This window comes from Aythya ferina (genome assembly GCF_964211825.1).
Source record: "Aythya ferina genome assembly, chromosome: 25".
Classification (NCBI taxonomy): Eukaryota; Metazoa; Chordata; class Aves; order Anseriformes; family Anatidae; genus Aythya; species Aythya ferina.
Window position 1 is genome coordinate 1252356 of NC_140323.1, and position 15829 is coordinate 1268184.

The 15829-nt window shown below is 44.3% G+C and overlaps 1 protein-coding gene across 5 annotated transcripts in view; it reads right to left on the bottom strand.

The window, feature by feature from the left end:
* Positions 1-15829, bottom strand: part of LOC311423740 (uncharacterized protein) — a 239522-nt gene that overhangs the window by 81942 nt on the left and 141751 nt on the right. For 3 of the 5 annotated variants that reach the window (XM_084498121.1, XM_084498120.1, XM_084498119.1), the window contains exons 4-5: positions 14712-14816; positions 9370-9478 (exon numbers count right to left, since the gene is read on the bottom strand). In XM_084498121.1, coding sequence (XP_084354247.1) covers positions 9370-9412 — 43 coding nt within the window. In that variant the 5' untranslated portion in view covers positions 9413-9478; positions 14712-14816. Of the gene's footprint in view, positions 1-583; positions 624-9369; positions 9479-14462; positions 14681-14711; positions 14817-15829 lie in introns of those variants that run through there. The other 2 variants (XR_014685843.1, XR_014685842.1) reach the window with 2 other exon arrangements.

Genomic DNA, 15829 nt, shown 5'->3' on the forward strand with positions numbered 1-15829 from the left:
CCGCACTATAGATTCTAATTCTTAAAAAGAAATAGGGAGTATAACACTCGCAATTCATTTCGCTGGAGTCCCACACAGCTGTTCTACTGCTGCTTTGTCATTGAAATACAAACAACGAGCCTTTCATTAACTTAAGCTTACATTTATGAAAAGAAATAAACTTATGTATCTTTTAAAAGATTCTAAGTAGTTATTATTTATTGTACAGCCCTGCAAGTGTGCTATAAACAACTCAACCCAGCAGAGAGGGAAAGAGAAACAAACTCTGGGTATGGTTTCTGTCTCCAGCACCGTGTTTGTCCAATGCACGACATGGACGTGCTGGAGGCCACAGGGGAGGGACTTGCTCCGTTGGTCCCATCGACGGATGCTGGTGAATTTTTGGCAACGCTGCCAGAGACTTTTCCAAATGAACCGAGTCCTTCCATCCCCACGCAGAAGCCTTGGGAACCGGCATTCCCATCCTGCTGCTTTGCGGCAGCATCCCTGGGCTCGGGAGCCTCCGGGGCTCCTTCCCCAACTGCACGTTGCCAGCTCAGCGAGCCCGACTCTCCTTAGTGTTTGAAATATTTAAAGTATTTACCAGCACCCGCGCTCCGAGACTGTCTGCCTGTGCCACGTGCCTGCAATGCAAATGAAGAATAGTTTATTTTTTGCTCCCCTCCTTAATTGTTCTTGTGCTCCTCCCCACCCTGCCATTTCCAACCTAGAAATGGAAAGCAGAACTCGGTGACCGTAGGAAATGAGCTCTTGTTTTTTTTTCCTTCCCCTTTGAAGGAGCTAACCAGAGTGAGGGTGACATTTATGGAATAATTAAAGGCAACATTGATGAGTCCAGTAGTTGCAATTTCTCTTCCCAATTCAAGAACCCTTTTTAATCTGTGTCATCGTTGGTCACCAGCTTTACAGCTGTGACAAGTAATTTTTACAGAAACGCTATTAGAGGTTGTAAACTTTAATGACCTTTTTCTTTCTGGGTCCTTGTTGTTCCATACCTGTAATTAAGCAGCGCGATGTATATTTTAAAGACAAAAAATTCATATTACTATAAAAATCATCACTGCGTTCACCACTACAAACTTTAACAACCCTGCAACCACAGATTTGGCTATGGCCAACAATACAAGAGGAGTCATTACTGTAACTAAATTAGACCGTTTGTTTTCTTTCCCTCAAATCGAATTGTGTAGGAGCTGCTTTATTGCAAAACAGACATTAAAATTCCAGCTAGACCTCAGAGAGAAAGTAATTTCTATTTTATCAGCACTGTAAAGCTGTCTTTATGTTCTGAAGCAGGAAATATTGCGGGGATATTTATAGCTTCGGCACCAAAGCCAGTTTGAATAGAAATGTTACTGCGGTCGGCAGAGCTGTCACATTGCTCAGCGGAGCAGGGAATTTTAGTGAATTTGTGAATTACCGTTTCAGTCCTGACAAGTCTTTCAACGAGGCTGGTGTGTGTCTGGAGCTGCTTTGTGGTTTCAGGATAATGATTAAAGACTTGGATCACTTTAAGAGGAGATTTACCTGCTATCTCCGAGGCAGTCGGCTCCCCTGGCTGAGACCCCCTACCAAAGCCCACGGTTCCCAAACCCACCGGGCTCCAGCAGCTATGCCCTGGCCTCCCCCTGTGCCTTTGGGGTGCAGGCCAGAATCCTGCCCTAGTGGTCTTTGCCATCATTCTCAGTGGGTTTAACACAGGTGAGTAAACTGATGCACGGAGAGTGATAGCATTGCCCTCGCAAACTTTCCAGGCTGGTGGCAGACGCAGAGAGTGCTTTTTTTGCATGTCTGCCATCACCCTGGCCTTTGCAATTAATGAGGATTACTAATGGGCTACACTGGGAGAAAACGTGAAACACATAGTCCCAGTCCCTGATTAAACCCATCCATTACCACACACACGGTAATAGATTCTTCCAGTGATCCCCAGCAGAAGTGCAAATGTGTCGTGGGACTCAGCCTAACAAATGCTCCTCTGGTGCTGTACACAAAATCATTTGTCCTGGGTGGTATTTGTGTTGGTGCAGCCCAATAACTGCTCGGAAGGTCAGACCGAGCCTTCTGCTGCTGTGTTACTGACAAAAATCAGCCGGCTCCAGCTTCAGGTCCCCAGCCTCACGCTGGATGTGTCAGCCCCTGGATCTCCGAGACATCTCCTTTGCTGCCACCTGGCAAAGGAAGGGTCTGCAAGCAATATTGGTGTGTTATTTCCTAATAATCATAGTCCCGGTGACTCGCCTGAGAAGGTTACGGAGCTATCGCCACTGCAAATGAACGAGCAGCTCCCTCTGAGCTGGGTGCTTTGGCCTTAATTGGAATTTGTGCAGAGCACATCCCTCTCTCCCCCACATCCATAAATAAAGTTGGTGTTTTGGCAATTACTGACGTCTGCTGTCATTGTGCAAGGCTGGGTTTTTGATTAAGCACGTGGTGTTATAGGCTAATATTTCTCCTTTCTATCGTTCTCTAATTCTATTTCTTTATGGAAATTGAGCTATGGCTTTATACACAATGACTCTCTGCTTTTTTTTCCCCTCCTCACTTCGTCCATCAGCTGGTGGCCAACAGCAAAACCAGTAACCGTCAGGGGCTTCTGCCTCTTTGTTTGCTGCCTGCTCTTTCTTTAAACTTCCCATTCCCCTCCACTTCACCTCTCATTCTTCTGCTTCTTTTTCATCACTCCTCTTCTTCTCCCAGAAATCTGACATCTATTTTTTCCCTCTCTTCCATACGAACTTCCCTTCAACTTGAATATTTACCTGCACCTTCCTAATCCTATTCCCATTAAATCCCACCAAATCTCACCCCAAAGTTACCTGTAAAACAATCCTCATTGTCCTCCTTTCTTTTTTTCCCTACTTCATGCTCCTTTCCCGTGCATCTATTTAGGCTGCATTTAATTGCTTATTAACATCACAGACCTGCTCCCATTCCTACTGAAGGCAGCAAAGATTCCCTTTGCTATTAATAGGTGCTGAATAAGAAACAGCAGCTTTGTACCTAGAGGTGATAAATGTCATTTAGAGCTGAGGGTACTCCAGAAATAACAGGATCAGGCCTGATGTTTCTGCATAACTAATGCAATCAGTCCAGGCAAAAAAATAAATGCAGAATCACTGCCTTCTGCCGTACCGGGCCTTCAATGGACATATGTCTCAAGGATGCTGATAATAATCAGTAGTTTGAAAGGAATTAGCTGGCTTTTCATTCTCTCCCTCTTTCTATCTCTGCTTCATGAATTTTCTCTTGTGTTTAGTAGACCCATTTATAAAATATAGATTCCTATTGATTCCCAAGGAGAATGAACATTAATATACTCTAGTGTCCATCTGTTTTCTCCCCCACACGGCAGAGAAAAAGATTTATATGACTTTCCTGGGTATGCTGCTGACCTGCAATTGAGTCAACAATCAAGTCACACTAAATTAAACAAAGATATATTTCTTTTCCTGGCCTATACAAGAATGCAGTGCAAGTCTGCCTCGGGGGAAGGCGTGCATCTCCTCCTCTAGCTTAAGAGAAGTCAAATTCATTTGGACCAGAACTAAAGCTGTACACGAAGATGAAGATCAGCCTCGAAACTGGTCTGAGTCAGCTCACCTGAGCATCTGGGCGCCATTTAGCACAGGCAGCTTTGTGGTTTCGGGGTAATTGAGATGGGACCTTACACACCTACGTACGTGCACAGCTGTAGACATACATGCACAGGTATGTACACACATAAATGTACATGAATATATATGCAGGAGTGTAAAAATACATACATGTGAATGTACACGTTAGCTCCATCTGCTTCTCTAGATGCCCTTCATAATTAGGTGAACTGTTCTTCTCTAACAATGACCTATGAGCTGCTTTGCTTCCCATAGTTTCAATGAGATACTCCACCATAGAAAGAGCTTTGAAGAATAAGAAATGAAAGACACCACAAAACATCTCAAGATCTGTTGCTGTAATTATGCTTTGAATAAATTTTCAGCCATTATTCAGGCCCTGTGTATTTACATGAAAGGCTATTTTCAGGCCAGCCACGAGGTCTCTGGCTTTAGGATTTACAGCTTATTGTGTAAGAAAGATTTAGCCCCTTGCACCCTTAGGAAATTCATCTGTAGATTGTTGTGAAGATAAAGAAAAATATAATAACCTTTAATCTTAATGTCCTTTACCTGCTACTCATTACTGCTCAATGCATTTCCTCCTAAGCCTGTGACAATGACAGACTCAATGGCTTACAACCACACGACTTCTTTTCCCTGTTTCCAGTAGTGACATTTACAAACTGCCAAGTACCCTGGACGTATGTACTAGAAAGTAGATCTTCATCCTTTTTGCATTAATTCAGGGTTCAGAGTCTCAGTGCACTGCCAAGGGAAGGGATAACAAAAGGGACAGCAAAAGGTTCATAAGCTCATAAATATGTGACAAGCAGTCTTGTCTTATTGCTCGTTTTAGCACACTGGGCTACTGAAATTGATAGCATAATACAGACAGACTTTCTCCAAAACACAGTGAAAACCATCACAAGGTTTTTCATTTGTATCAGAGCTAATTTTTATGCTGATAAAAAAAATGGTGAAAGGCAAAATGTGAGCTGTTTGCTACAGCATTAATTTTAAACATCTGGAACGGGATATAAAGTATGCAGATGTTTTGTAATGAAGACAGGTTACAAGGAAAATAAAATATATTGTGTGTTGCCATTGCTCGTTAATATAAATTGACATCTGCTGAGTCTGGAGGTAAATTCTGTTCTCCTGCCGTCCAGGCTGGAATAATGCTCCATCTGCCATGTTAATGCAGCTGAACATCATTTGTCCCTGAAGTCAGCCTGGGTAAGTACAGACCTGGAAAGACCATTTGAGATGGTATGGAGGTTATATACCAGATATATCTAAATATCTTCTTAGACCGCAAGAAAAACTATTGAGAAAGTATCAGCCTGGGCTGTTTAAACCTTATTGGAAAATCTCTCATACGCACACAGCTTTCACATTAAGGCACACAGAGCATAATTCTGAATGTATTTCCGAAGGAGCTATTTAGTAGCTAACAGTTGGAAGCTACATTCACAAGTCCAAGACAAAAAATCTGCTCAAACCTATTACACTCACTGGTGGATAATGGGCACAATGGTCCCAAATGCTGAGTTTTCACACATGGATGCAATTTCCACTAATTCCAGGAAACTTTTTTCCTTTGTAACCAAGAGTAAATACACGGTCCTTGGCTACAGCTTGTCAGCCATAACAAAGGTAATGAAATAGAAAAAAAACACACAGCTATTACACCTAAATTAAAAAAAAAAAAAAAGTCTAGAGCCATTTAAAATAGCAGAACTAAAGGAGCTAAGTTTTTTTGTGTTTGAGATATATTCCCAGTTCAGGACCTTTCTGACTCAGGGCAGCTCATCTCAAAAGGTCAGGAAGAGAGCTCTCCATCTCTCTAATTCAGAATCAGTCCAGAAGCCTCCTGAACTCTGGAGCCCTCCTATGCAAAAAGAATTCAAACTTCTTTTGAATTCCCCCTTCAAACTTCACTTCAATATCAGTGTTTCCCTGATTTTTGAAATAACTTTTCAGATATTTTCCAAAATCTACTTGAAAATGTAAAGGAAAATCCATGTCACATCAATTTGAAATCTGCCCAGATTTTCTATGGACATGTATTTTTTGGAAAGAGCTATCCTGAGCAGCGCAGCAGCCCCCGTGCACTGGCACCAGTGTCCCGCGATCATCACACCGAGAAAACTCGAGCAAGTCAAACCGTGGAGGAGGACTGGAGAAAACACAAGTTTCCCTATGGTTTTCTGATACCTTGGGATTCCTTTTTTTCCAGGGAACACCTCCAACAAAGCCACACAAACCACGTCCACAATCTAAAATACCATGGTGTTTTTTTTCCCCTTACTTGCTTTTAAAAATTGTTCTCTGATTGAATCCGCAGGGATCTTGAAGGCAAGAAAATGTGCTCTGCATGATGAAAGACTTAAATAAGATCGCAGTGAGGACAGGACCGGTGCCTGCACCACTCACACACTGGAGGAATCTGGTCGCATGTCAGACATTTCAAAACACGAGAAAAATATGCTCTAGGCAACTCCTGGAATAAACCTACAGGGACCCAATGAGAAATTGCCACCAAATGAAAGCATTACAAGAAAACAGATGGAGAATAAGAGAGGAACATCAGAAAATCAAATGACATGTTTAAAAGGGCAAAACATCAATATTACCCAGAGAATTGATAAAATGTGTCATTTTAAAAGGATGCTGTAAAGCAAAGAAATCATGAAATGCATTATGACTATGAAAGGGAAGAGGAAAAAAACCTGCACATGCATCTACCTTTAGAGATAGTTCCACTAGCCAAGAAATTACATTTCATTTTTGAGAATGTATGTGTGTATATATGTGTATATATATATATATGTAAATATATAAAGGAAGATGCATTACCACTCACAAGAATGATCGAAATCATTAGAGAATAACTGGATGTGCCACACAAACATTAAGTTTTGTGCATTCTACCCTGGTAAAAGTTGCAGGATCCACTGTTTGTGCTCAGCGATTTTCTCCCAACTGCATTTCTTCCTACCCGTGCCCACTGTAACACTCATTTTTATGCAGCCTCCGTTTGCTCCCTTCTTGCCCTCTGAGCCATGTGAGTGCAAGAGGGGAAGGCTCATCTGGAGTGTATCTACCAGCAAATTGAATAAACAAATTAACTAAAGCACTTAGATCATTAGATTAGATACTGGGTGTTTACCTATGAGATCCTTGTGTGTGAAAAGGCTTTGAGCACAGGGGCTAGAATAACCAGCCTAAGGAATGAAATATGAAGCATTTCAAACATGTACCGAGTTATTTTTTCATGCTAGAGGGACTGAGACTTCCTTCAGTTCCTCTACTGTGACAGTGTTGGGTGTCAGACCACATCCCACCAGGAACAAACAGGGACAGCTTAAGAAAGGCCGGTGACATTCACCGGGCTGCTCTCACATGCTCATCATCTTCACTTACGCCACCAGGACCGCAAAGTATTTCATTAACCAGCTGCAACGGGTACTTCTTCTAAACACCAGAAGAAAAACGAACAGGTCCATTTCCTAAAGTGAGGCTGCAGCCCCTCCAGCTGGGGAGCAGAGCTCAGGCCACACCGTTTCACGGAATGAGCCCCTCGCATGCCAGGCATTTCCACATCCAAAACTGACGTGGGAATGGAACAGAACCAGGCTTTCCTGTCAGGGAATTTCAGCATTTTGGATCAAGACAGAAGACAGTAGAAGCCAGAGGTATCCAAATATTTTGAAAAAGTGAAAGCACTTATCCAAGATTTTAACAAAAGAATTACTTGACTCAAAGTCTCCTTTTAATCCCCGGCTTTTTACCATAATCTTCCTGAGTTACTCAGAACAGAACAATTGTGTAATCAGGGACAAGTTGCATTAAGGAGTGACACTTTTTTCTTGCCTCTGATCCATTCAGCAGGCTGGCTCCATCTTTTTTCTTTTTGATGAGTTCCATTTGTTTTCAAAGAGTAGATAGAAATGCAGATAGAGTTTTGGAATAATTGCATGAAATCCATTGGTCACAGAAGAATAAATCACACGATTTTCTCTTTGAAACTTCATAGCCAGCCTTCCAAGCTCGTCAGGCTTGGAATGGATCTGAGCGACGTGGTGGTGCAGGAGTGAACCAGCTCTCTGCTTACAGGACAGAGCCCATATTGCAGAGACATGAGCAGCAAGCCGAGGGGGAGCAGCCGGTTAAAGAACCTCAGGAGGACACCCTACCTGCTGCACAGCCTACAAAAGGGCCATCTACCTTTTGGTTATCTGTAACGTGATTTTAAAACAAACTATTACCATGAAAGCAGATCATTTTAAAGTGATCTGCACAAAGGCAGCTTTTCACATCCTTCCTGAGCTGACGCATCACAGAGCTGAAAGTCCCAGCAAATAATTTATAAAGAATGCATTAGAAGAGATATGTACTTATAGCTCTCCAACACCTGTTTCGGATGCCTAGCGCTGACTTGCAGTTATCTATCATTTATTGAATCGCAGACGAGCAATCATTGTCCAACTGCTGGTGCTCCTGCGACTGAGATTGTGCCACACTGAAATCCTTTTTGTCTCTGAATTATTAAAATATGGAAAGTTCTAAATTGACTTACAAATGGGACAAGTTGTAAATCTCCATGTGCATGCATGCATCTACTTTTTAGGCTAAGATTGCATGCCAAGGGAATAGGAACATTAGAAATAAGATAATTAGGGATAGATGAGTCCTATTAGAGCAAGTCAGGCACCCAAGCTGAAATCAAATTTCCACAGGGCCAGGTCAGCACAAACCCACAATAAGAGAAGCAAAACAGTTGGTAAGAAACTGGGGGGTTCACTTGTGACGACTGAGGCAAGCAGAGAGGAAACTTGAACATTTCTCCAGTATAGGTGCATGGCCTGACTAGTGTGCTACCAGCTGGCTGGACTTCATCTCTCAAGCTTTTTGTTCATTTGTTTACAGGAATTCGATTATGAACTTTGAATATCATTATAACTGGTGGGTTCCTAAGAATACCTTTGATTTTCACAAGTAGATATGCCCTGGGAACACTGGAAAGACACCCTGCCCCAAAAATTAAAAAAAAAAATAAAAAAGACAAAAAACTGACTCAGTGTACACAATCCTTTCAAACTTCCCTTCCACTGTATGCACATTTCCTACAAGTATTTGTTCCCACCCCATACCCACAGAGCCCCGAAATGAGCCAGGCACGCGGTGAGCTGCAGACACGCAGCTTTTGGCTCACGTGTAAAGGCTCCAGTCCCAGCTCCCAGGCACTGCAGTCCCTCTGCTCATACATGTCTGACTGATATCCTGGATTATATTGCTAAGAATTAATTTCAAAAGTCCAATTCCAGCATATAAACCGTGCTGCTTGTTTTCAGATGCCATCATTTAGAGAATGTTCAAGGGAATTGTAAAACAGGATTCACTTTATGATGCGGATGAAGTTGGCACTGAATTCTAAACGAGCTGGATACTGCATGCTAAATTGTGTCAGCAACACCTCAGTGAACAGAAATATGAGCTTTTCTCTGTCTGAGACACCTCGCCTTGTGTGATACAGAGAGTGGCATCCTTATCAACTTAGACAGAACAGACTAGATTTTATGACAAATCTGTCAGTTGTGCGCGGTTTGAGATACATTTCCATCTGGGTGTACTTAGCAGGTCTAACAAGGATGTGGTCTTGCAGATCGGTATTTTTCAGAGTTGTAGTTTACGTAACATATTAAAACTATCCGAAACATTATTTCCCCCTCCCTGCAGAAATCAGTATTCCCTGGAGCTCTCCTACCTGAGAGCAGCAGTCCTGTAGTCCAGTCTTCTTCTTGTTTCATTGCCAAGGCCAGGTACGATGCCCTTCCTCACAGCCTGCACTCCTCCTCCAGCAGTGCTCCCATCACCTGTGACATGCACATAACAGCATGAACCAGGAGGCGAGGTTGCAGCTCTGACCTTTCGAATGTCTAAAACAAGTGTTTTGCAATCAGTGGTCCCAGTAGTGAAGGAACAGAGCTCCGATAAATAACTTCTCACAGCCCAACCATGCCTTTACCCCAGGGCTATAAATCTCTTAACTACAGACACACTCGTGCAGCCCTGGGAATCAGATGCATAGCAAAATGCACAAAGTACAGGATTTTCGGTATCATGGTATTTGCAATATTCCATATACTTAGAATAAAAAAGAGCATAAATGCTAAAAATAGCCCTAGTGCTTGTGAACTAATCCTGTGTTTACCCAAACCACTCTCCTTTCAGTGTCTCAGGATTTGTGCCCTGCTCAGCTGTGCAGAAGTAATCAAAATGGTGCCTTGCATCCATCAAAAGATCTGAGAGTACAGTCAGTTTTGACTTTTGAAGTTTGTGCATCCAGCCATGGAAAGAAATAGGTGATTGCATCTGGCACGAAAGTGATAGATTTGCTTAGGAAGACTTCAACCTGAAGCACCAGGATCCGAGCAAATGATAAAAGCAGCGTGCGTTCACTTTGTTTCATCTCTTCCTCTCCTCGCTGCAGCTTGATAGACCAGGCTAAGATGTGACACGCTAAAACTTCATTACCATAGCCACGCTCCCCACACCGCGCCGGTTGGGCTTTATCCATCGCAGGGCAGAATCTTAGGGGAGCATACTTTATTATAGCTCAATAAAAGGCAGCGTGGTCAAAATAGCAACTGCCAATTTGCAGGACAGTGTGGGTTCCAATCTGTCTGTTATTTATGTTATAATGGAAATGGGATGGAAGAAATGACAAATACGCGTAGCAGACACGATGAGCATCCAGACGGGAAGGCATTATTAGCAAACATTCATTTAGCAGAGGCAACTACTGCCGCTACAGCCTGGGTAGTGTGTTGGACAGAACAGGAGCTTGGAACGGGAATACCTCGGATGAACACACAGAGAAGAAAAATGATGAAGGAAAATATCACTGGCACGGCTGCATATGGCAGCGAGCGCTGTGCCAGCACTGGGATTCCTTCATCCACCAAGGCGAGCCGAGCTCCGCATCCAAACATCACCGTTAACTCTTCGAACGTCCCTCTGGGACCTGACAAGGATTAGGAAAATGGGATTTTGGACCTCGTTTGAGGTACGGTGTCATTTCAAACCAGGTGCACCTGGGCAGACGCAGGCAGCCACGCACTGATCCTGCACAGCCTGAAGGAGAGGAGAAGGGAGCACAGAGCCCCTGCAGCCCAGCCAGCAGCTGGAGGAAACCAGCTGCTCCACTCCCGGCCGAGGCTCCCCTCTTTGGAGCATTTTGCTCAGCACGCAGGCAGGCGTCCTCCTCCCATTTACAGCAGAGGACTGGGAAGGATTTCGGAGTGCAGGAAGGATCACAAAGCCGTGCCATGTTTTGACAAGGAAACACCAGCAGAGACCACCACCTTTGGTCCTGCTCCCCTTCCCAGCCAAGGGCAGCCCCCGTTCCCTGCCTCCCTGTCCCCCAGCCCATGGCTATCGCCTGACACACAAAGCCCACGTCCAGAAGTCCCACTTTGAATTCTGGTACGGCCGCCTGCCCTTCATTTATATTCCTTCTCCTGTCAAAGCGATGGTGACATTAACAAGCACACTCAGAGGGGGGCTTTGTGCCAATTAACAATTTCTCGTTAGCTTAATTAGGGGACACATGTTTTTAATCACAGCTAAGAATGCGGAGTGATTGAAGAATTGATTCGGAGCTTTTGAAAGCATCACTGTCAGCGCAGGGAATTTAATTCAGCAGATGTGGTTAAAGAAAGAGAGCACGGGGCCCAAACAACTTGGGCTAAACGAGCTCAGCAGCAGGAGGATCTGCAGCAACACGGACAAGATTTCCCTCTCATCACCCACAAGAGCCTATCTTAAGTTCTGAGACGGTGTAAAAGAGACGTGTGTAAAAACATCACTGCCACTGCTGTGGTTCTGGGATTGACACCTGTACGTGCAGCACAAATGCATCCCACCTCCTAAGCAATGAGCCCTGCAGCTCTCGGCACAGGGCAGAGCACCTCGGGAGAAGCCCCGTTAATGTCCCACCTTTACTGTGGGAATATCGGGCTGCTTGAGCTGAGCGGGTACCTGGGGATATCTCCCGTGCCCAGACTTCTGTTCCCCCCTAGAGAGAAACACGATCAAACTGATCTATTTCACCTGAAGTCAGCACTGAAGTTGGATGTTAAATTTCATGAAATACGATGTTTTCCTACCAGGCATGGCCTGTTCGCTGGCCGCTGGGCTTAGGGGCTTATAGGATAAGTGAAGGAGCCAGCTGTGTTCTCCTCCTCCTTCCCCTGCTCCAAAATTGGAGTTTGAGAAATAACGGCCTCAATTCAGATGGTTTTATTTTATCAGCAAGCAACGAGCATGGCAAACTTCACAGAGCTGCCTCGAGACCTGTCCCTCAGCCATCCCTCTGTCCAGCCTCCTGTCCGTGCCACCTCCCTGACACCGAGCTCAGACACCTCAGCCCCCCCAGCACCAAGTCTGTGTGCCCTGAGCATGAGGAACAGGCAGGGTTTTGAATGCTCTTCTCAAATAAAACCTGTCAATGGATGCTTGAGGGAGGGAGCAGATCAAAGCCGTGGCACCCCAACTGGATGTTGTTAGAGCAACCGAGGCTTCTGCAAAGGGCAATAATTGTACCACGGTGGGAGGTGGGGGAACACAGCCCCGTCGAAGAGGTGTCACTGAAAAAAAATGAAGCTGCAATATTTTAGCTGCAGGAAGCAAATGCAAATGCTGGCATCCCTCTGCTGCTCCTTCCTCCTGGTAGCAGTTGTTGGTCCCCTGTTCATTCAAACCCCGGCCTTCACTGACGAGTGTTACTTAACGCATCCCTTTTGTCATCTTATTCTGAACTCGCCTTTGGGAAAGAACCGGGAGCACAGCGCAGCACCTGCACAGTGCAGGAGGGATGACATTGACTGGCAATAGCGTGTATGGGAATAAAGGCCTCAAGGTCTTGGATAGCCGCAACAATATTTATGCAAGTGCTAAAACGAGTGGTTTCAGGCAACAAAACCACAAACAGAAGAACTGACGGTGTGGGCCTGACAAAAGGAGGTTACTTCCAATGCTGCTGGGGCAGCGGATCTGGCCCCGTTTCCACAGTGTCTCTCCAGACCACACGTGTATAACCAAAAGCCGCCTTTTTAACCCAGCCTTCTGCTTCACAGAACACATCACCACCTTCTCTACAGAGAGGAGGAGGGGATTGAATGGCTGCACAACTTTAAACACACCTGAAAGTGAATTACACCACAGAACTCCATCGCCTCGACCTCGTGCTGGCATTTCATAACTGGAACTTGGAACCATTTTACATGTCCCTGTAGGTGACCTTACACAGTCTTGAGTGACGGATGTCCAAGGACCTACAGGTTTGGTAAATCCGTTCTTTGCCCCACATCCCAGTGCTATGGATCTGGTCTGACGCTGTAACAGGGCACGGCAACAAATTCTGGTTGACTCCAAATCATCTCAGCTGCTGCTCACAGGACTGAATTTACCTTGCTCAAACACCGTCCTCTTAACAAATGTGGGCTGTGTCGTCTAAAATGAGGATGAGCTCTCCATTTAGCAAACACGCAGACAAATAACTTGTTTCTTACCTTGATTTGTTTCAAAAATAATCTCCTTTTCCCCACCTAAATATAATAAACACTGTGGGAAGGTTAAGGTCAGAAGTAGATGGATTCTCTAAGTTAGCAGACTGGAAATATTCAAAGAATGAAATCAGCAGAACAGAAGCCAGCTCTAATAGCTTTCATCTGTTATGTTTGCCTTCTTTCACTAATCTAATGCCCATGTTTTTGTAGAACAGGAGTTAAACAACTTTTTTCTTTCCAGATTTATGAGTAATATGTAGCAAATCTGGAAGATCATTCACGCAAACAGTAGCTTTCCAAACCTCAGAAGCATTCATCTTAAACAAAAATTGTTCGTGGGGTTTTTCAGGGGTGTCAGAGCCCTCGTGTAAGCACAGCTATTGATTTCACCTTTAGAGCAGCAATTTAAGATATATATGCAGTGTCAGTGTCGCTGTTAATGAAACTTATCTTTCCCTACTCAGTATTCTGAGTATTTTCTTGTACATAGAAATGGGAGGAAGTTACAAATTACGCTGCAGTACGTGTAGGTGATGCATTACAAAAGATAATCATATTTTACACAGCATCGTTCATCTTGAGAGATGCCGAACGGCTCCTGAAATATTTGCATGGCACACGTCTCCTAATGCAATGGGCAAAAAGAGACAACACGAGGATTCCTCTGCCCTTCCAATGCCTACACAAAAGCCATCAGACCAGTGGTTAACCCACCTGGCTTTGTATTCCAGGCTCTTTTCTCCTTCCTCTTTGTATTTGTCCGTGTGTAGCTAACTTCTCAAAGTCAAACCGATGATGTATTGCAGAAGACACCAGCATTTAACACAGCACCACGATTCCTGAACGTCTTTGTCACCCACGCAACCCCAGAGCCCTGGCAATATTAATGGATACCTCACCGAGGCAATGCTAAAACAGCCCCAGGAGCCCTCTGCCGAGGGCAAAACCAGCTGTGGGGCAATCCATCAGAGCAGCATTGGGGACCTCCCAGCTCTGACAGGCTCTGGGAGGCAGCTGGGGGGGAAGGTGCCCCCATACCCCACTGCTCCTTTCCACCACGAGCCTACAGCAGCAGCTATATGCAAGGGAGCCCTCTGGGAGGCATCCACACAGCATTTTTTTGCCACCTGGGTATACAACATCCCTTCAATTTATTTCAGATCCCACATTATTGTGTTTCATCCAGACTTCAGGCTTTAGCTTACAGTAAAAGCTGTATTGCTTCTCAAATCCTGCCTATAAGGCAGACAAAAACTCCTAGGAAGGTTAGAAAAGTAGAATTACATACTTCCTGTGGTGATCTATTAGAAGTAAATCTGAGATCTTCCTCCACAAACACAGAGTTCATGAAGGCTCCAGCACAGAAAAGTCACGGCAAGGTTTGAGCCTCACATCCAGCTTCTTCCTCATCTCCTTTCAGAGCTGTCCTTCCCATAAAGGCCCACCCTTGGAGCAGACTTCTCCTGAGCCAGGTCACTCAGCAGAAAGCCAACTATTCACACAAGCAAAGACCCCAGCAGCCCCAGCCCCGTTATACCTCCACTGCAGCAACCCAGAGCCAGCCACAGGCACGGCTCAACAGCAATTACCAGGCAGGTCCCATCCATTGCAGTGATTAATTGAGAACAGGAACTTCAGGCACCTGCAGTTTTGAAAAATAAACAAGCAATTAGTGGGGCTTACAACTCACGCCTGAGTCACTGCTCCCCTGCTTTTTTTTATTTTTATTTTTTTCGTTTTTTTGTAATATAACCGTGATGCTAACCAGAACTGATATTCAAGCACCACTTCGAATGATGTTGTCGTTATCCGTTCAATTCAGAGGACGTGGCCAAGAAGTCAATGGCTGGCTAGTCTATAAAAGCAGGTCAAGGAGAAACAATGCACTGGGGCAGAATTAGAGAAAATTATCTATTATCTTGGGGCTTCGATGTCAGCTGAGTCCTGCAGGCAGAACCAGAACAGACAGCGGCAGGCGACCAGGCTTGGATGCTTGGGAAGTGGCTGAAACTCACTGGGAGAAGGAGAGCTTTTAAAAACGTTGAAACGTAACAATATTTATAAGGAATAAAATTAGTTTAAATATTTATAGAATGTGAAATAATTACTGCAAAGATTAAGAAAAAGAGGGAAATTATTAAACAAATAAAATGCCTATAAACAAACACGGTTCTCAAAGAAATAAAAGGATTATGGCCAAGCTTGCCTGTGAAAATTGATAAAAAGCCTTATTCTTAATTTCCTCTCCATCCATTAAGAGCTAGCCATGTGGAGAAATTATTAGTATCTGTAATATTTCAACCTGTATTTTTAAATAGTCATCCAAATTAATGCAAAGCAGATGGAATAGGCCATATTTTCCTAAATTACGCACATTAAAATACACAGTTGAAGTTTTTGAGCTTGCAGACAAAGCTGTAGCGCAGGCATGGGTCCCGTCCCCCATCACCTACCCTCCTCTACTGCCACGGGGTGGCTGCAGCAGGGCCTGGGGAGTGCCTGGGGACCCCCTTTTGGGGGTCTCATTTGGGAATGATTTGTAGAAAAGAGGGCTATTAATGGTCTAGTCCATGTTTTTTTTCCCCCCAAACAAGGCCTGCTCTGCCTAGTCTACTTTTGGTGGGTATTTATCTAACTGCCTGCTAAAATCATCAC